The sequence below is a fragment of the Onychostoma macrolepis genome, chromosome 07 (assembly GCF_012432095.1).
Source record: "Onychostoma macrolepis isolate SWU-2019 chromosome 07, ASM1243209v1, whole genome shotgun sequence".
Classification (NCBI taxonomy): domain Eukaryota; kingdom Metazoa; phylum Chordata; class Actinopteri; order Cypriniformes; family Cyprinidae; genus Onychostoma; species Onychostoma macrolepis.
In genome coordinates, this window is record NC_081161.1 from 15394459 (window position 1) to 15415128 (window position 20670).

The following is a 20670-nucleotide window of genomic DNA, read 5'->3' on the forward strand; positions in this document are numbered from 1 at the left end:
TTAATGGTGTTTTATGTTGAAGGCTGCAGATGTTTCATAATGGATTATGTATGTACCATCACCTTCATTTGTCCTTGCATTAACATCTGTTATATATTCAAAGCTGTACCTAAAAATACTGTATTGTGAAAAATTGTAAAAGGCATAGTCTTTGTCTAATGGCCTACATGTGAGTACTGAGTACACTAGCTCATTAAATTCACTTACACTATCACAAATCATTATGCGATAAACACTGTTTTTGTGAATAAAGAGCTCACGTGAGAGATTTTTTTGATGTAATTCTTTAATTTATTGTTTTATTTTTTTATCTTTATTAAACATCTCTGATATGATTACAACATAGCAACAACCATCTAGACAAGTTTAAAATTGAGGATAATCGGGAAACAAAATAAGCATTCATAAAATCATGTAAATGCAATGTATTACTTAAAGTGAATGGCATCCAAATACATAGTTAATGCAAAACATTCATTTTCATCACAATTTAAATGATTAAACTAAAGCATTTGGGGCTTTACTTCTTCAGCTTCAATAATGAAAAACTAAACTGAAAGACTCAAGGACTGAATTGCAAATATTCTCAGTTCTCCACCCACACACAGAATTTGAGTTTACTATGAATTACAAATTTAACAGTAATTATCTCAAAAGGATACAAAGAAAAACCTTTGATAAGCAATATTTGTAACTATGAAGATAATTATGAAGTTTCTTTTATATAAGTAGCAACTGTAGTCTTGTTAGCTCAATAGAAATTATCCACATCAAACCCACAAGCTTTTGGTTCCAAAAAGAACATTACAGTTTCTTATTGGTTGAGCTGTTCCCTTGTAAACTTCAGAACATGGCCGAAACCATCCAACAGTGCCATTTAAAAAAAATAAATAAAAATACACACAAACACATAAAGCTATTTTATGTTTAATTGAGCAGCTTCAATGAACGCTAGTTCATTTTGCATGTGTTTTTTGGTATCCCTGGTAACACGTGGGTGTCTGTATGCGTCTCTGTCTGTTGTATGCATGCAAACAAAATCATGCTGTTCATACATGCACTCAGACTGTTTGCACAGGCTCTTTCTGAAAGCACAAAATAATACAAGTTTAACATTTGTGAGAACCATGTGCAAGTCATATGGCATATCGAAAAGCCATTGTGAAACTGTATCACAATGGAAGACAGCTCTATCTCTCTGCACTAAACCGTTGATAAGCCAGCCAAAAGATTCAATCAGAAAAACTGAATGCATCCATGAGCTCAATATACAATCATCCTTGTCCTCTGATCTCATCGGGCTGCATCAACTTTTTAATCAGTCTGACCATTTCTATTTCGGATCCTATATTGCTAAAATCCGGATTTTCGATCGCGAATCCCAATTTCAGCTCATATCCACCTTGAAATGTCACAGTGAGGTTTCTATACGAAACTATAATCAAGACTTATTTCAAGGTCAAGTAGGAAATATCTTGTGCAGCATATCATTAATAACACAGACTGGCACCAGTAATTATAGTCTCTTTTTCTACAGCATTAAAATGGTTTTAAAGCATTCTGCACGTTGTTTGAGCCTTTAAGTGGGATTTATGTAAACATATTACACAATTGCATTTGCAAAACATTCTGAAGCATTTGTAAAATGAAGCTTCTCTTCGCTGCCCCACAGACACATTTTGCATTTGTTTACTTCATTATTGCTTGTGTAATGACTTGCTGTTCACTTATAGTAGCAGCGCAAACCTGAGTGCTTCTGTGGTGCAAAGGTGATAGAGTGATTAAAAAGAAGAGCAGGATGAGGGAGAGGAGAAAGAAATCATAAGGAATTTGTTGTGTGGAAAATTATTACACTCATGTGATACACAGTGCATTAGCTACACTCGCATTCCTTATAATGAACTGGTCCAGAGTAATGGCTGGTTTTGATTATTGTTGATTGCTTATATATACATCTGAATATATATGAGTTCACGATTACTCAAGATTACGCAGAATGACGTTATTATGATGACACTGAATATCTGCTGGTATTAATATTTCAGACATTTTAAAACTGATTTTACACTCCACTAATATGATATTAATATGAAACTGCTGTTCCTCTTCAAACTTACAACTTGCAGTGTTTCTCTCTCTCTCTCACACACACACACACACACACACACACACACGCATAAAAACTCTGTTGTCATCTGGATTCATAATGAACTTTGTTAATTTTAATATATTATTAATTCAACTTAAAAATAAAAATAAAACTGGAATGATCAGTCTGTAATGTAGGTATCATTTGTCCTCCCTTCCTTGAGGCTGCAAGTAGATTCACTGGATTCACTGTCCTCGGTGTATTAACAGAGCTTGAACTGAATACCAAAGAGTGAATCACAAAGGCTTCTGGAGTTTCTGGTTACAGGCTATAAATGCTTCCCCTATATGCTTCTATTTTGAATTAAATAACAGACAAAAAAAATAAAATAAAATAATAAATTCTTATTCTGAAGTTATGAACATCATGTTTGAAATCTTAAAATCATCAGTAATTACAACACCATCAGTCCACCAAATTACAAGATCACTCTTAACATGTTTTTTAGAAAAGAAACCTTTAACCTCTGTAGCTTTTAAACTTTATTCGGTTATTTCCAGGATAAGGTCATCTCCTTCCAGGCTGCTGTTGGCATTGACGTGCACCTTGGATATGATGCCTGAGATTGGCGAGTTGACAACTGTCTCCATCTTCATGGCGCTGAGGACGCAGAGAGGCTGACCTTTCTCCACTTTCTGACCTGGCTTCACCTTTACTTCCACCACTTTCCCGGGCATGGGAGCTCCAACCTGTCCCCGCACATCTTTCAAGGCTTTAGGGTGAAAGTGCATCTCCTGGTGGAGCAGAAAGCAGAATGAGATGATTACAGGGGAGACCAGGGGCAACAGAGACATTTTTCACATTTTCCCTCACAGCTCTTTTCAAACTGACAGTCATCTTTTGCTGTTAGAAACATATTTGAGTAAAAGGACCATCAAAATACATATAAATATAAGGTAACACTTTAGAATAGGGGACACTTATTCACTATTAACTACGACTTTTCTCTCAATAAATTCCTAATTTGCTGCTTATTAATAGTAAGGTAGTAGTTAAGTTTAGGTATTGGGTAGGATTAGGGATGTAGAATAAGGTCATGTAGAATAAGGCATTAATATGTGCTTAATTACAACTAATAAATAGTTAGTTAAGAGACCTTAAAATAAAGTGTTACCATATAGGCCCATAAATAGTGCATATTTGATAGATTCATTCATAAGTAATACAATATTTATTTCACAACTACAGTTACACAACTACCGTTTCCCCAACCTCACAGCCATGATAAATAAAGCAGAAACCAGTGACAATCTCAGAACCTGTCATTCATGTTAACTTTTAACAAACAGTCTAGAGATAAATCAGTTTTAAGTTTCATTTCAAAGGAACCAAAACTTTAGACAGCAGAAGAATGCTCTTGCTAGCTGTGTTCAGGCAGAAGGAGAGCTCTGCTGAGCACATGCTGAGTAAGTGCCATCACTCTGACTTATCGGACACTAAGTGTGTTTAGAACATCATCAGTCTGCCATTCTATGCCAAAGAAGACAATAATAAACAAAAAGAGCATCTACAAAGAGAGGAAACCATTTTCCAGGCTAGGACTATTTGAATGTTTGTTTACCAGAGAGAATATCTTATAATGAATGAATCATCTTTAAAATGATGTGTTATGTGTGGGCAATGAAAGTGAGATCTTCAGTTCTGTCAAATCATGCTGTAATCTGCCAAATTATATTTTTACAAGCAGTGTGGTGCAGTTACAATGGCTGTGTCCGTGGCTGACATAAAGTTCCTACACAGCACTATTGACTTGTAATGAAAGTGTATGCGGCGCTTCCTGATAATTTAAAAGATGTTTTTTAACACCGCAGCCTCTACGTGATAAATGCCCATGAAAGCAAGAGCAAGATCATTTTTAGCTTATGACAGAAATTATTCACACCTCGAGATAGAAAAAGGGAACATTCGCAAAACATGTCTGAATGATTGAGTGTACTGTTTGTGTCAGGATAATTGCTTTTCAGTGATGAAACAAACCAATCTAGGGAGGAAAATAAACAGCGAACAGTTACCTTCATTGCTGCCGTATCCTTGACCAAGACTGAACGCAGCTGGCCGTTGAGTTCAAAAAACACCTCCCTCTGACCAGACTTGTTCAAGTCACCCAAGGCCAAGGCTTTGATGTGCAACGTTTTCCCTCTCTCCAACTCCACCTGTGAGACGAAAGAGCCAGAGTCACATAAAAATAGCAAAAAAAATTAATTAATTAAATTCACAGTAACAACTGTAGGTATGAGAAAAGAAATGCGGTGTGATTGTGCTTGAAAAACAAACAAAACCAGACTGGAGTACAATAGGCCGAAAAAACATGGGCAAAATGAAGGAAAAATTTAGGGATGAGTGATTAGCACAGGCCTCTGGGAGGCTTTAGGTCTGTACCATGTGCTGTTTGGATGTGGAGGGAATGCTATTTTGGGGTGTGCCTGCGTTCGCCTCAGTGACAGCTTAATATAGCTCATGCTAATCTACGCTAATCAGCCACGACTAACATCTCATTTGGACAGCTCCACTGGGTGGAGAAACACGACGCCAAATAACTTCAGTCCCTGAGAAATTTACGATTACGCACGTTAACCGAGGAAAATCTGCTTCAGTTTGAAAGGGTACAGAGAGACCTGGTTTGAAGAATCAGGCCAGAAGACGATTAGGAAACGCAAGCAAACTCGATCTAACAGATTTGATGCATTTTCAAAGTAAAATGACTTTGTAGGTGAGTTCGCTTCACTTCCTGTCTGGCTCTCGCTCTGTCTCAGAGCGTGATCAGCTATGCGAGTCCTGCATCTGGTGCTCTCAGTTCTCATGGTGCCTGCAGTAGGACTCCGAGACACATTTATGCCTGCCAGGTAACACCCACTTCACTCATAACTGGGTATTAGGAGCCAAACACACGGCTAAGCTCCAATCAACACATTTAGAAACACCGTAGGGCATAGCTAGATAGAGCTCCAGCCATAACAGTTTGAGATTATTCAGAAACGAGCATAGAATAAGCTAAAAAATGTAGACTCTCTTAACATTACAATGTTAAACTCTGTTAAATTAGATCTGTAAAACATAATTTATGGTTTATATGACTTCACAATACCTTCACAAAGAGAGCCTAGATGTTCAAAGTAATATATTTTGAACACAAAAGAGGGATGCTATTCAATCTTACTATGCTAATCAATTTTACAACCACGGCCGCAATAAAGTGTGCTAACAAACTTTGTGAAAGTGGAGGCTAGTTGAGGACACAGGAAATCTAATTTTGCAAATCTCCCGGTGAGAGAGCAGTCAGGCTCTTGGCTAAAGCTTCAAAGGTCAAATCCCATAGTGTTATAAATTTAACAGGGTGAAATATAGTTGAAATAACTTAGTACAAGAAATAAGGCACAGTGAAAATTTTTGAAGTTTACATAACCCTTGCAGAATATGCAAGATGTTAATAATTTTAACAAAATAAGAGGGATCATAAAAATTGCATGTTATTTTTTTTAGTACTGTCCTGAATAAGCTATTTCACATAACAGATGTGTACATATAGTCCACAACACAAAATAATAACTGATTTTATAAAAAGGACCCCGTTCAATAGCCTTGAATCTTATTTCAGTGTGTTACCTGGATGATCCACGAAAAATCCTCTAGGTCCTGCACATTCTTTGGTTTTCCAGCATCTTCTGCATATTTGAACCCTTTGCAACAACGGCTATATGATTTTGATCTATCTTTTCACACTGAGGACAACTGAGGGACTCACATACTACTACTCACATACACAAACTATTACAAAAGGTGAAAACATTTACTTGTGCCCAAGAAGGCAACACGATGCATTAAGAGCTGGAGCGTGTAAACTTTTTGAATTGGATAATTGGGGTAAATTGGGATAAATAATGGAAATACTTATTATGCCATTATGCCAAAATAAGAAAAATGTACACATCATCCTGTTCAAAAGTTTATACCCCCTGGATGTAAATGACACACAGTTTTAAGATTCAAGGGTATGTAAACTTTTGAACAGGGTAATTTTTATATATTCAGTTGTTATGTTGCCTTGTGTATGTGTAAATGACTGCTATGTGAAATCGCTTAAAGGAGACCTATTATGCCCCTTTTTACAATAAGTAATATAAGTCTCAGGTGTCCCCAGAATGTGTCCGTTGAAGTTTCAGCTCAAAATACTGCACAGATCATTCATTATATCATTTTGAAAATGCCCATTTTGAGTGGAAGCAGAAACACGCTGTTTTCGTGAATGTCTCTTTAAATGCAAATGAGCTGCTGCTCCCCACCCCTTTTCCAGGGCTGTGTCTTTACAGCTCCAACGTCAGATACACTGCTAAAAAAAACATGTTTGGTTTTGATTATCATGTCTATCGAGCTGAAATCATGCGTTTTAAACCATATTAGTTAAAGTTTTCTGATATATGGTTTTCTGAGCTCACATGTCTGAAGCACGCGCATAGAAAGCGGATGTCACGTGGTGTGCAGTGCTAAACTAAGCTTTCTTTCGTGTGTTATTGCACTTAAATTGTCAAATACACACAAGTTTGTGTTAAAAACACACTTATATTAGATCTGTGTGGCAGCAGTGTAATATACAGTAAATAAATCAATAAATCTGACAAAATCTGACACGTTTTTTCACAAGCTTGCAGAAAAAGGCTTACCAAAAAAAAAAAGAAAAAAAGAAAATTAGTGAGTTGTTCTTCTTCACGTTTTCTGAGTTGCACCGGGGACCCGATTATAACACTTAAACACAGAAAAAGTCAGATTTTCCTCATGATATGCTGCTCAGGACAGTACATTTTAAAATGATTAACATTTTGCATATTCTGCAAATGGCATGTAAATGTATAAGCAGAACTGTATAAATAAATAAAAAGAGACACATCATTGAAGTCAGTTGATGTAAGGCTTATTGTGACCCACCTGAAACTCCTCTGCGATTTTAGGGCCATCCAGAAACAGGCGAGTGTTAAGGCAGTCCACTGGGCCAAAGTTTGATGTGAACTCTTTAAACTCCTGGAAGACTTTAGGGTACATGGCTGCTGACATCACATCTTCAGGAGTTATTTCATCACCATGTGCCATCCGCAGATCAGACTCAAGAGCCTCAAAGTCCATTGGTGGAAGTGAAGCACCTGGACGACCTTCGAATCGAGGCAATGACTTGAGAACCTTTGAGAAATACAGAACTTGTTATAATCTGGGAAAAATGTGAAAGCTGTAGCTTTAAGGGTACAACAGCTTGTCACTGGGGCAGTGCCCTTACAGAGGCATCTTTTTGTATTTATGGACCCCTAAATGGTTGATAGTAGGTTGCATATTAGGGACTTGGGGACCAATTGTTTTTTGTAAATTTAGGGCTTGACAGTCACTGCCCTGATTCACTTTCATGATATGGACAGTGGCAATAATGTTTTTCAGTGAACTACTAATAAAACTGAAAGAATGGCCAAGGAGAATTTGTCTTGAGTGAAATGACTTCCTCATGACAACCAATCCAGGTTTTAGATTCTAACAGCTCAAAAGAACAAGAGAGCTAAATACTAATGTGAGTCAGTCTTCAGGTCATGGGTCACATCTCTCTGGGATCACTCCTGCAACTTTGAGATTTCCAGCACACATTTTGAATGGATTCCATCACAAAAAGCATAAATATTTAGCAAATGAGTCAACAATAGCACCATTCACTACCTTACAATGTTTTTGTCCTCTGGCTAGTGCCTGACTTTGCAAGCTCAAACATACTAAATACATCATTAGTGCTGTCAGAGTGGGCGTTAATGAACAAAGGCAGAAACACTTTGACAAATAGGTCAATTGCAAAGGAGAAGCTACACCATCAATATGCCATTAAAATGACTCAATTCATTATGGACAAAAACTTGCTGATTTCTTGGTGTTGGCAAGGCAACAACAACCAAGTGACACTATTTTCTCCTTTTTTGTTTTGCAGCAGTGAGAATGAATTGAAACATGGTCCTTGGACTTGCACTGAGAAACAGTCTGGTGGCTAACAGGAGCAAAGTGAATAGACTACACAAAAGGGCTGGTGCAGGAGAGAGGGAGAAAACAAAACAGATCAGCTCATAAAACGCTCAGCAGTCCATTTTGTTATTCAGATAAAATAGTTGAAAAGGCTGCCTGCAGTCCCAACCCACCTAACTTTTGAATAAATTGCCACTTAATAGCAGTTGAGTCATAATTTCAGGCCATATGGGCTCCGTTTTATTTGATGCGTCCTATAGGTTTATTTTAGCGGTTCTGTGACTCAGTCACCCTGTCTGAGCGTTTGTATGCAAGCTTATTTGTCCAGGCTAGCTTTGGGGTAGAGAAGCTCACTCGTGTACTTCCTTACTTCTAATCTTTTTTTTCCCTTATCACTCCATCACTTGAGATTCCACAGGGGCATTTATCTATTTTCCTACATCAGTCCTGTGAAGCTTATGATTCATATATAACAATCTCAATACCTCAGAACTGAAAGGCTGTTTGTTTTTATCAGTAGAGTAACATCTCACTGGATGCATCAGTGGCAGACATTGCAAATTCATTCTTAAAATGACCCAAAGGTCAAAATATCTGCGTAAAAGAGCATCATTAATTTTACAAAGGTGATTTTATACATTACAAATGGGATGTTATTTCTATTTCTTTGCATTACCCCAAGCAATAGGCTTTCTGTATCAAAATCTTGAAAATCAAAAAATTAAAATGCTGTGATCATTTACTCACCCTCATCTGGTTCCAAACCTGTATGAGTTTCTTTCTTCTGCTGAACACAAAAGAAGTTATTCTGAAGAATGTTTCAGTGAAACCCAGTAAGGTCCCGCATTGACTTTCATTGAATAGACAAAATAAATACTGAGACATTTTTCAGAATATCTTCTTTGTGTCCAGCAAAAGAATCACACAGGTTTGGAGCGACATGAGGGCGAGTAAATGATAACAGAATTCCTTTTAAAGATTGCGAAAGGTCTCTATCTCTTCCACATTTAATGTCTTCTTCCAGGGAATGTACATATAGTAGCCTACTAATGTGGAAAAATTCACAAAACCTAAAAAAGAAAGTAGTAAAGACAGTAAAGCTATGCAACGTTAGTGAGAAAACTTGAAAGCTAACTTTCCAAGCCTGAGGTAATGTAAGGAGCTTAAGGAGAAGACTTGAACTGCATTTATTTCATAGTAAGTTAAAGCATAGCATTATGTATTCCTTATCTGCCCTGTCATTACCATAAACTACTGCGAGAGCAATTGTGCTGCTACACATACAGTGGAGAAAGACGCTTTCTAAGATTGTCGGCATGTGCACTCAGACTCTCTGCTATACAGTTTGAAAACAGTGCTACATGGATTACCAGGTGATTTGCAGAGAAACTGTGGAAAAGTTTATGGACTCTTGTCAGGGGTTATGTAATTTCATAACTCAGAAAATAGCAGTTACTACAGTATATCAGACATCTGAGGCGAGAGAAGTTGCTAGGAGAGCTTCTGTTTCCCTCACATTGGTTGCTGGGCTGGGTGAAAGGGGATATTTGACATTGTTGACACAGATTGGAAGGAGATGAGATTTGCTCTTTTTTTCCCTGAATCATCTATCCCCATCCAAGTGTGTGCATTTAGGCTGTTTGTCATTCTGTTCTGTCATAGCCTGGCTGGAAATATCGCTGGGGTTATGTCATGTGCTAAACAGTCCTCCTGGAAAGATCAATAAGCCTGGATAAAAAAGGTGCCACCGAAATATTACCAGTGTCTGTGACCATTAATCACCAGACATCTGTCTGTCAATGCAAAGATAAGAAGTCGAGTGATGCTTAATTGAATTTTAAAATACATTAAGCGACTTATGAAGAGCTAAACTGATTAAGTTCTTTGTGGTGCTTCGCTAAATACGTCAATTAATAAGAAATCTTCCTTTATGTGCCCCTCACACTTTGATTTCTTCTTACAGGAATATTAGAATATCTAGGAATATTCGCACGCAAAATTTCCATTGAAATGGGTATAAAAGAGATCGCATTTAATTATATGTCTGAAAATCCACTAGGAGTTTTTCTGCTCTCCATCTGTCTAAGAGTGCTCTCATGCACTTTAGCTAACAAAGAGACTCATTTCACTGGCCCAAATCAAATTCGTCAGGCGTGATGGTCCATTGCTTTCCTCACAGGATCCACAGGAGAGAAGACTACAAAGCAGTGGGATGTAATGGGAACTCATGTAGCCATAAAACAGTGTGAAGCTTTTCGCTCTCTGACCTGAACGCATCTTCCTGTGGTCGAGCCTCAGAGGGAGCTGAGTAATTGTTCCAACTGAGAGTATGTTTACGTACTAACTGCCAGATCATATATAGCAACATGAAGGAAAATCACAGCAGCTTTTTAGCCGAAGCAGGTGTGTGCATGTGTGTTTGTGCTAGCATCAATAAGCACGCTTGCATGTGACTGCACTGCCTCTTTATACCATCTCTGGCCCAGAGTACATGCAGTTCAATATCTTGTAGAACTGTGATACTTGACTTGAGACATTGAGACTGGATACCAGTTTAAAAAATAATTACAATACTCATTTTAACAAATGAGTTTAAATACTACTAAGTAACACTATAAGCAGCATTGTTTAAATAACCGAGTCAACAGAATTTAACTAATGTTAAGTACACTACCATTCACTAGGCAACAAGGATCAGTAAGATTTTTAAAAGTTTATAAAGAAGTCTCTTGTCCTTTATAAGGCTGCAGTTATTTTATCAAATACTCAGTAAAAATCAGTAATATGGTGAAATATTGATACAGTTTTCTATTTTATTATATTTTGAAATGTAATGACAAAGCTGAATTTTCAGCAGCCATCATTAGTCTTCAGTCAGAAATGATTATAATATGCTCTGTGGTGCAAGAGAAACATTTCTTATTATTATCACAGTTGTTAATACATTACTGACCCAAACCTTTAAACAGCTGTGTATATTATTTTGTCAAATTATTTGAGTAAATATTAAAATTTTGTCTATTGCTGCAAAAAGAAACACATAAAAAGTTCATTTAATTCAAAGGAAGCATTTGGAATCAAACCATTAATTAAAATTAACTGTAATTACCAATGATTCATAGAGAGAATGGAGATCTTAGGTGCAGACACATTGATAAATAAGTACTGATGTAGCCTTTTCACTTATCGGTAAAAGAAGCTCATTACTGGAAAAATATTCTGTTTTGAGAACAGCTGAGCTACTGTGACACTAATGAAAGTTCCTAGCGTTGCTACTTTTAGTTTGTTATTCCCCAACACCGCTGTAGAGGTGAAATCATGACAGGCACCTATAGGGGAAGTGTACGTTCAAGGCATTTGGACTGTGCCTACGGGCTGTGACAGTAATGGTCTGGCAGACTCAGAGTTGAAAAGGATGCAAAGAAGTGTGCTGTCATTCACACACACCCTCTGAAACCTATCTCAGTCAGTCCATCAATCAATCAATCAATCAATCATCTAACAGTTAGAAGTGTGCAGATGTGTACGATCAGTCTGGACTGATAAAGAACCCACGTGATGGCAGAGAGTCCATGGTTGTTTATGTCTGACAGATATTTCATTTGTGACTCACCTACAAATCTTAATCTGAAGATGAGAAACGGGAAAGATTTTGGACTGGGTTTTTATCTTACAAGCTCTTTAAACAGTGATTTCATGACCTACTAAATTCCTGCAGCATCTCACTGATGCAGTCACTCAGCATCTTGGGTGTAAAGAAGCAACTCAGGGAGTTTTTACCTGACAAACACAACAAATATCCAATTAGTGTGCTATTTCTCTGTTCTAGTATTAAGTATTTTCATTGTTAATTTTTTAAAATTATTTCTGATGTTAAATTAGTCAGAATGTCTCTTTTGGTTAATTTATTGCTTAATTTTAAAAAGGTTTTACAAAAATATCTGAGCAAACATAAAACTTAACCCGAAATCTGCCTACAAGCTCATGCAACTCAAGCACATCTGCACAGATCAACAATTCATAAATAGCGAGGAGGGTTTAATAACATGACTAGAAATTGGTAAGCAACTAAACAGCGAATAAATATGCATAAGCCCCTTTTTTTATATTGTAACATCAGAATCTGCCCACTCGAAAACGCTTTCCGGTACCGTCATCTACATCATATAAGATACGATCGTGTCTTGTGAGCTGCTCACGTCATCAGTATGTAATGCCAAGGCTCTCCAGACCTTTCCACGCATCTTAAACACGATGTGACATACCCTCCCATGATCACCCTGCTTCTTCGATTAAAGTGCTGAAGTGTCTCTGCTCTAGATGAGCCAGTTATTAGCACATTCAGCCAAGCTAATGCATTTTAAATAATACATAAAACATGCTGATTAGTGTATGGAGGAGCTCCCTGAGGATTGCCGGGAAAGGGTTTAGAGGCTTTTCCCTTGGCGGAGGCATGAGACACAAAAGAGGGCTCACCAATTCTATTAGTCACAGTGGCTGCAGTTCAAAGATGCTCCACGCTTCATTCAGTCACTCTTCATTAATTTGACAGCTTTTGAGGCCATTTATAAGCCAGGAATGTGTGTGTGTGTGTGTGTGTGTGGCAGGAAGGGTTTCTAAAGATAGAGTGGTTAATTGCCCTTAGGATTGAGACCGGAGCAATGTTTAATTGAAGTGTCTACTAACGTCACTAAAACCGCATGCGTAAAGGTGTGAAGAATTTGATCCCCTCAAGCTGTTTCTTGGTCACTATATACAGTAGATGTAAATACAAACTTTAAGTATTTAGATTATTTCCAGTGGTCATGTTTTTCCTTTTCAATCCATCGTAGATTTACAGACATGATGGCGCATGACATGTTTTGATCATATCATTAAGACTGCGGTTGTATTTCTTCCATCTCGACCTGTAAAAGTGTGTGTTCGTGTGTACGCCTGTGGGAGAGGATTGCCCAGTCTTATCAGCGTTTGTCCAGTGGTGTGTAACGCACCACGTCTGGTTATCTGAGTTTATCTGGATGAGCTGATTGGCAGAGATAGAGCCGCCGATGCACGAGTGAGTCACCGTAGGCCCTGCCGCATGACCCTTTCCAACCTATTATGACGAGTGTGTCTCAAATACACCCACAGACACATATGTTGACCATGCCTGGGGCTGTGATGGTGTACGAATGTCCAGGTCAGAGGACATAATATCATTAGCCTTTTAAAAAGCTTTAATGCATTATGGGTAATGCCCCAAGTATTAGGGAGCACATTTGTGCCAGCTTGTATTTAGTCATTGAAGACTGAAGACTTAGTCTGCTTTGTCAGCAGAACAATCAGTATGTTGTTAAATAACAGTACAATACACTATTACCCAATGATTCAATCCAATGATCCAATGACATGTAATTTGTCTTTCCACACTGAAGGCAAAAAATGTGAGACACGATAGAATATATTAGGTAACAAAAATAATGTTTTGAAATCACGAAGCGAGTTAGATGGGTTAGAAATATTATTCAATGACATGTAAATATATTCAAGAGTTTTGTTTGAGGCACTTGTAATGTAAAAGAGATGAATATAAGAGATGTTTTTGCATGTTTACCTATGAGATATGGGAAAAGTATCATTTTTCTTGTCTGACCTTTGCCAACATATGAAAGGATTGTAGAGTGATCTCATTGTATTAGCTATGTGTCCTTTCACATCTCACATCATAAAGTAAGATCAGGTGAATACTTCAATATCAACAGCATATGAAGGTAAATATGAAAGTACAGATGCTGACATCACAGTCAAATGAATTATTAGTAGTGCATTCTGATCATCTGAATTGCTTGTGGGCATGCTACATGCTACATGCTACGACAGATGTGTACTATGAGCTAAATGGCTGTTGATGAAGTGCATACAGTTGGAATAATTGCTGCTTATTTGTTTCAGATTCTGAAAACAAACTTGAGAGACATTGCCGTCATTTCTAATTTGTTTTTAATGCAGAATGTAGCGCCATTATTCCCTATGCATTAACATACATGCCAATCTTGAATGAATGACATATGGTTGTTTTTAAGTACTTTTGTCATATTACAGCTAAAAGGCTTATAAAGAAAAAATACACTGTATTTTTTTCAAACTTTTATATAAAACAGATTATTAGAGTAGAGTTTTACAAGAAAATACTATTTCAGTCTTTCTACTTCAAAATTTCACATTTAATTAAATGTGCTACTTGCCATTTCTTTGTAATTATTTGTTAAATTTACTAACAAATCCTGAGAGAAAATTATTTCTACACCATTTTTTTTTTTTTTTTTTGCTGGAAGAATACTGTATATGAACTAGCAACAAACTTTCCAGTTACTTAGCAACTTGAAAGAGACAGGAAGTAAATGTACAGGATTTGTTGTAATTACTGGAACATTTATATCAGTGATCACACATTTAGACGCCAATATCAGAAATATCCTTGTTGCCTAGTGGACAAGTCAGTCATAATTTTGTCTCTACTCTAAGACAGTGATTTTCAATCCTGTTCCTCGGGACCCACTGCTCTGCACATTTTGCATGTCTCTCTTATCTGACACACTCATTTGAGTTCATGGAGCTCTTTCCTAATGAGCTGATGATCTGAATCAGGTGTGTAAATTAGGGAGACGTGCAAAATGTGCAGAGCTGTGGGTCCCCAGGAACAAGTTTGAAAACCACTGCTCTAAGATATCATGTGACCTCATGGTTCTGTTTGAGGAAAATTTAAAGCAGGCTGCAAATGTCAATCACACTTAAAAAGTTGACTTCATTCAGAACCACAAAATAATTCATAATATAGATTTGATTATATTTTTTCTGTGCTACTAAGACACAGAATTTAAGTCACTATATAAACTGTTCAAATCTCTTTCTCCGTCTTTTTCTGGTTGTCTCTTTCACTCTGTGTTAAATTGAGGCCACACGTTGAGCTCTCTTACATGGAAATGCTGCCAGTGCAGACAAACAGCGTTTGATCTTTCATTTTTGGACTTCAGAGTGCTTCAAAAGGGTTTGTCTGTCTGTCTATGTGTGTGTGTGTGTGCCAGAGAAATAGTAAATCAAAGTAAATTTGCCCTCAACTTCACAAGCAGGAAAATTGAGCAAAAGTCTCTCCTGTGACCTCACGACTGTAGATGTGTTTGTGTGTGTGTGTGTGTGTGTGTGTGTGTGTGTGTGCATTATAGTGGATCAGTCTGACTCTGCGTGGTTTCTTTTCTCAGCAAGACTTTGAGCACAAGACGACGGAAACGCCACAGCCACTACTGAGAAAGCGCCTGGCAAGTGACAAGATTTACTCAGCCTTAAACCTTTTGTCTCTTATCCTGTCTTTCACACATATACACAAACTTTGTGATGGATGCACACAAAGCTATTCGCTCAATCTCTTGAACTGCCTTTCTCTCACTTTAGCGCATCCTTTTACCTTCTAATTTTATTCTTCTCTCTCACGCTCTTCCTCTCTATGTGTGGCTAGAGATTATTCAAAAACAATGCCACTGTCAGTCTCAACAGCAAAAACAAAAACTGCTTCTGTTCTTCCTCATTTGTAGGTGTCTTGGATAATAGCATCTGCTAAATGACTAAATGTAATAAAGAAAGCTCAATTCTCCAGGGAATATTTCTGTGAGAAATAAAGTGGCACTTTTTAAATCAGTCTCAATGGGTTTTTAAAAACCCTTCTTGATCTAATGAATGCTATTGTTTTGTTTGCATGTCTGAGAATCTCATGTATTCTTGACCCCAACAATTAGAAGGGTAAATCCTGTTTATGCAGTACATTTTTATGTCCCCAGTCTTATAACGATGAACAAAATATTAAAGTCACAATTTTTAAGGATAGAAATCTGAAATATTTTTCTTGGAAATATTCAGACAGTGACAGAAAGCCATGAAACCATTAAACAGTGTAATCTCACCTTTGACCTGAAGGGCTCAGGGAATCCTCCGTGTGGTATTCCAATGTGTCCTTGCAAGAACTCCACAACAGACAGAGGGAAAGAGAGCTCGTCTGCTCTCTCTTCTACCTCAGCCCGGGAGAGAGAGTTCTGCACCATAAATTGAGCCAGATCACCCACAATCTTAGAGGAGGGGGTCACCTGAAGAAACAAAAGTGATAGAGACCGAAATTATGTCCAGAAAAGAGTTATTCAGTTCTGGAATATTTGAAAACAAACTCACACAGCACATTTTAATGCGAAGTACTGCAAACTGCAAACTGACCTCCTTAGTCAGCTAGAAATGTTCACCCTGTTCAAAATGCACATGATTCTACTGACAAATTGAGCATTATAATCAATTCACATTACAATGCTACAAACCCCAAGAAGAAAACAAGAACTTTAAGAACATAAACTCAAAACAATTCAAGAAATCGAAAGACTTGGAATATAGGGCACAAAATGGTAAAATCACTATGGTAACTTCATTTAGTTTCATAATACTGGTCATTCTTTAAGAATATTCTAAAAATTCACTGTGTGTTCCACGGAAGAAAGTAATTCATATGCGTATGAATGATTTTTGTGTGAATTATGCCTTAAAATGTGAACAACACCAAATAATTAGAGAAAAATACTTTCAAATCTATTTTAGACATCCTCTAAAGGTCATTCAAATTCAGCCAATAAAGTGAATGTATGAAGAGTTCAGCAAAGAGACAGAAAATGACAAAAGAAACCAAGAGAACAAAATAAGAGAGTGAGAGAACTGTATGAAAATAAGAGATCCATGAGGATTTGAGAAGAGGAAAGACACACAATGTGAAGAAAGGGAAAAGCAAGAGATTAAGGAGAGGAATAAAATGTTAAATGTCACGCCATTTTTCCTTTCACATAAATAGAAAAATACCTTACTGTATGTACAGCAAAACTGCTGTCAACTTTTCAACAGCAGTGTAGGCTAGATAAAAAAGTACCATAGTACAGTATTGGCATATCGAATATTTTGATAACATTGTGCTCCAAGGTATTTAAAAGGATATCAATGGTATTACTATGATGCCATGCCCCAAAACATGGTATATTTTTGTACAAAACCAACTAAACAAAAACTGTAACCACTCCATGAATGGATGGTTGAGAGTAGGTCAAAAAAGAAAGAAACAGAGTAACATTTAGGATTAAGTTTTGTAATAGAGTCCTAGACAAAGGTTACGCAAGGTTAATATACTTGTTTAAATACAAAGCCACAGACATGACATGTGCAAAGACTTTTTGAGAGCAAAGGATTTAACAACAACCTCACAGACCCTGAGTGACTCGGGCACCGCTGGGACTGTAGAGGATAACACAGCGGAGACCTCCAAACTCTAATGTGACCAATTATAAAACTTCTTATGCATATAAATGTCAACATTATACACATTTACATGAGTTACATGTGTTCTTTGAACAATATTAAAATTCTGACACTCTTGCATAACTCTCTTCTGCTTCAGAAGTTCAGTCATCTCAGCCAGGGAATACTGCTCATAGAGGAAAGACTCTCCATAAGATGAGCACTTAACTGTCTGGATAATCAAATGTGATTTCACTAAATTAAGCGTGAAGCCTGCCACAGTCATTTGAAGTCAAGACGCTGGAGCTCATGTTAAATCAGATCCTAAAGATTCATGGTGGCTGAGGTGCTCCTGTTTCTGTTGCGTTTGGGATAGCAGAGTACCATGCTATTTTGCAGTGTTTTATTTTGGGTGTTGCTCACAACTGTTACATGTTCAAAATGTGTTTAAAAAAAAAACTCATAATTGGCCTTTTTTTTTTTTTTTTTTAGTAGTATGCAAAAATATTACTACTTTTTTCTCTCAAATGTTATGACTAAAGGCCTATTGTGCGATTATTCTCAAAACATAAGACATAAAAACAGGTGTGAATTAAAGTTTCTTCTATCAGACTGTATTAATCACTCAGCAAAGGAAGTGTAATGGTATGATGACCTGCTTAGTTTGTAAAACATATGATAATATACATGTAACGTCTGTGTAGGATCAGTGATGGCTGATTACACTTTGTTTTAAGAAACCCTTTTAGCCTTTTGATATTTGCATATAAATTACCGACCTGGCCTCACCGTTTACATTTATATGGGTGCTAAATTGCAGATGGACGAGTGCTTCTAAAATTAATGAATGGATGATTCAGCTGCGGGCGCCATCTTTTGGCGAGATGGGAATTCATTTGGCGCGCGACTCTCACAGTGCATTATGGGGATTCTCTAGCCGTTGAGTGTTCACAAATTTAAGTCTCTTTAAGACAAGTCATGTCACTCGGCGGCCATCTTTGAAACGCCTCTCGGGCATCCAAGTGCAGCTCCTATCTCTTTGAATGGGGAAACATCAAATTCTCCAAAACTGTTCACTAAGCTTACAATTAAATTTCATATTTGAAATCACCAAAGAACTCTGACGACAACTGTATCATAAATGTTGTTTCTTTTGCTCAAATAGCGTTATAAAAAGCTTATTTTTCAGGCAAGATCATCCAGTGCACATGCGCATGTCTCAAAACGCTGACTGTTTCTATAGCAACCGGGACTTCTAACGGCAGCTGCAGTGACGCGTTGACTTTACCGATTACTGATTGGCTCTTTCATTCAGAAGGCGGGGCGTCCTGCGATTGAGCGGCCATATTGAACGTTGCATTTTTCCCCATTCAAAACTATACGAGTGACATGTCTTGGGTATTCTATAGTCTTTGGTGTACATCGGTTGTACACTCGTTTTTGCGGTGCATTGTGGGACTGAATGAGTGCACTCGAGAACATCCACTATGGTTTCGAACACCACTTAAAATGGCTGTCCACTCAAATAGTGCACTATTTGAGGGTATAGGGGGTGATTTCGGATACAGCCCATGTTCGGTTATAAAGAGTAAGTTGCGATTATTTTATTAGTCATAGAATGGGAAATGTTACATTAACCTGTTTACAGAGGTATTCTGTGTTCATATATTTAAGGAAAGGGTGATTATTTTAATAAGTACCATGTTTTCTTTACTCGTCTTATTTTTGTATTTGCAATACGGTTTGTGCGTAGTAACACTTCATTTCTTTGTTCAAATCTATTATCAACAGTTACACGATTAAAACTGATCTTGAAAAACTGAGCGACCACATTGCTATATTAAACTCTGTAAAATGGTAAGTTGGTTGCAGTGCCATGCACTTAATGCCTCATCTACAGCTGTTCTAGATGCACATTAAAACTGAATTAGCAGCGCTCTTACTGCATGACTTCAGTGGCGCTGGGGCAACTGTAGGTTAAAGAGCTTAAAATACAGGTATACAAGTTAACAGGTTAAAGTATCAGTTTAGATGTTAATATGGCAACACTTTACAATAAGGTTCATTAGTTAACATTAGTTAATTACATTAGTTAACATGAAAGAAGAATGAACAATACTTTTATTAATCTTAGTTCATGTTAATTTCAGCATTTACTAATGCGTTATTAAAATCACAAGTTGTTTTTGTAAGGGATAATCAACGGCTAGCTGTGCATTAAACGATTTGAATGCACTACGTGGAGGCGAGGGTGGTTGGCTCCGCGAAGTGCATTCAAATCGTTTAATGCACAGCTAGCCGTTGATTATCCCGTTTAAGCCATGGTCATTTGCCAGCATTCGCATATTAAAGATGTTAATAATATTTGCGCTGCAATATTTGACTGGAACGATAAAAATTACGGTTATTTTCGTCTGTATTACTATTCAACTGTAACTGTATGTTACTATGGTTACCAATGTTTATAGGAAGCACCTGTGCAGTTAAACGAATTTAATCAACACCTGCTAGCCAATCAGAATCGAGTATTCAGACAGACAATGGCATAAGTAAACATTAATGCGCTGTGAACTAACATGAACAATGTATTTTTGTTAACAAAGATGAATAAATTGTGTAATATGTTGTTCATTGTTCGTTTATGTTAGTTAATACATTAACTAATGTTAACAAATGACATCTTATTTTAAAGTGTTACCATTAATATTTATTCATCATACTGATGAACTTGACAGTATTTTCTCTCTTGTTATTTCATAGGAGCTCAAAAGAAGACAGAGAAAGCCAGAGTCTTGTACCCTGTGTTTATCAGTATCTTTATGTTCGTTGGTTGAAAAAGAAAAACTCAATAAACAAAGTAAAAAATAATTTGACTGATACCCCCACCCCTGTTTCTATAGATATCGCAATATATTGATATCGTGGATTCTTATGGCCACAATAACCGTGATATGAAAAATCTAATATCGTGACAGCCCTAGTCTGGAGGTTACTTTCTTTGTATCAAAATGATCTTCTCTTTATTTCTCACACAATGATGTACACTATGTGATCGTGAAATGCATCAAACAATTCTTACTATGTTTTGAATTAAAAGCTGCACCAACGTTCCAGACCAGCAATAAAATGCAAATGAGCCATAAACGGAGACAAAGAAGTCTCTCCCGCTCAAAATGCATGCCTCTGATTGGCCACTCCACCCACAAAATGGGTGCGGCTATGAACTATCAAAAGTTCAGAACTCG

General features: G+C 37.1%; 1 protein-coding gene across 3 annotated transcripts in view; it reads right to left on the bottom strand.

The window, feature by feature from the left end:
* Positions 1–274: 274 nt before the first annotated feature.
* Positions 275–20670, bottom strand: part of pcxb (pyruvate carboxylase b) — a 176032-nt gene continuing 155636 nt past the window's right edge. For all 3 annotated transcript variants that reach the window (XM_058781442.1, XM_058781443.1, XM_058781444.1), the window contains exons 18-21: positions 16066–16245; positions 7070–7318; positions 4162–4302; positions 275–2883 (exon numbers count right to left, since the gene is read on the bottom strand). In XM_058781442.1, coding sequence (XP_058637425.1) covers positions 2632–2883; positions 4162–4302; positions 7070–7318; positions 16066–16245 — 822 coding nt within the window. In that variant the 3' untranslated portion in view covers positions 275–2631. The remainder of the gene's footprint in view (positions 2884–4161; positions 4303–7069; positions 7319–16065; positions 16246–20670) is intronic.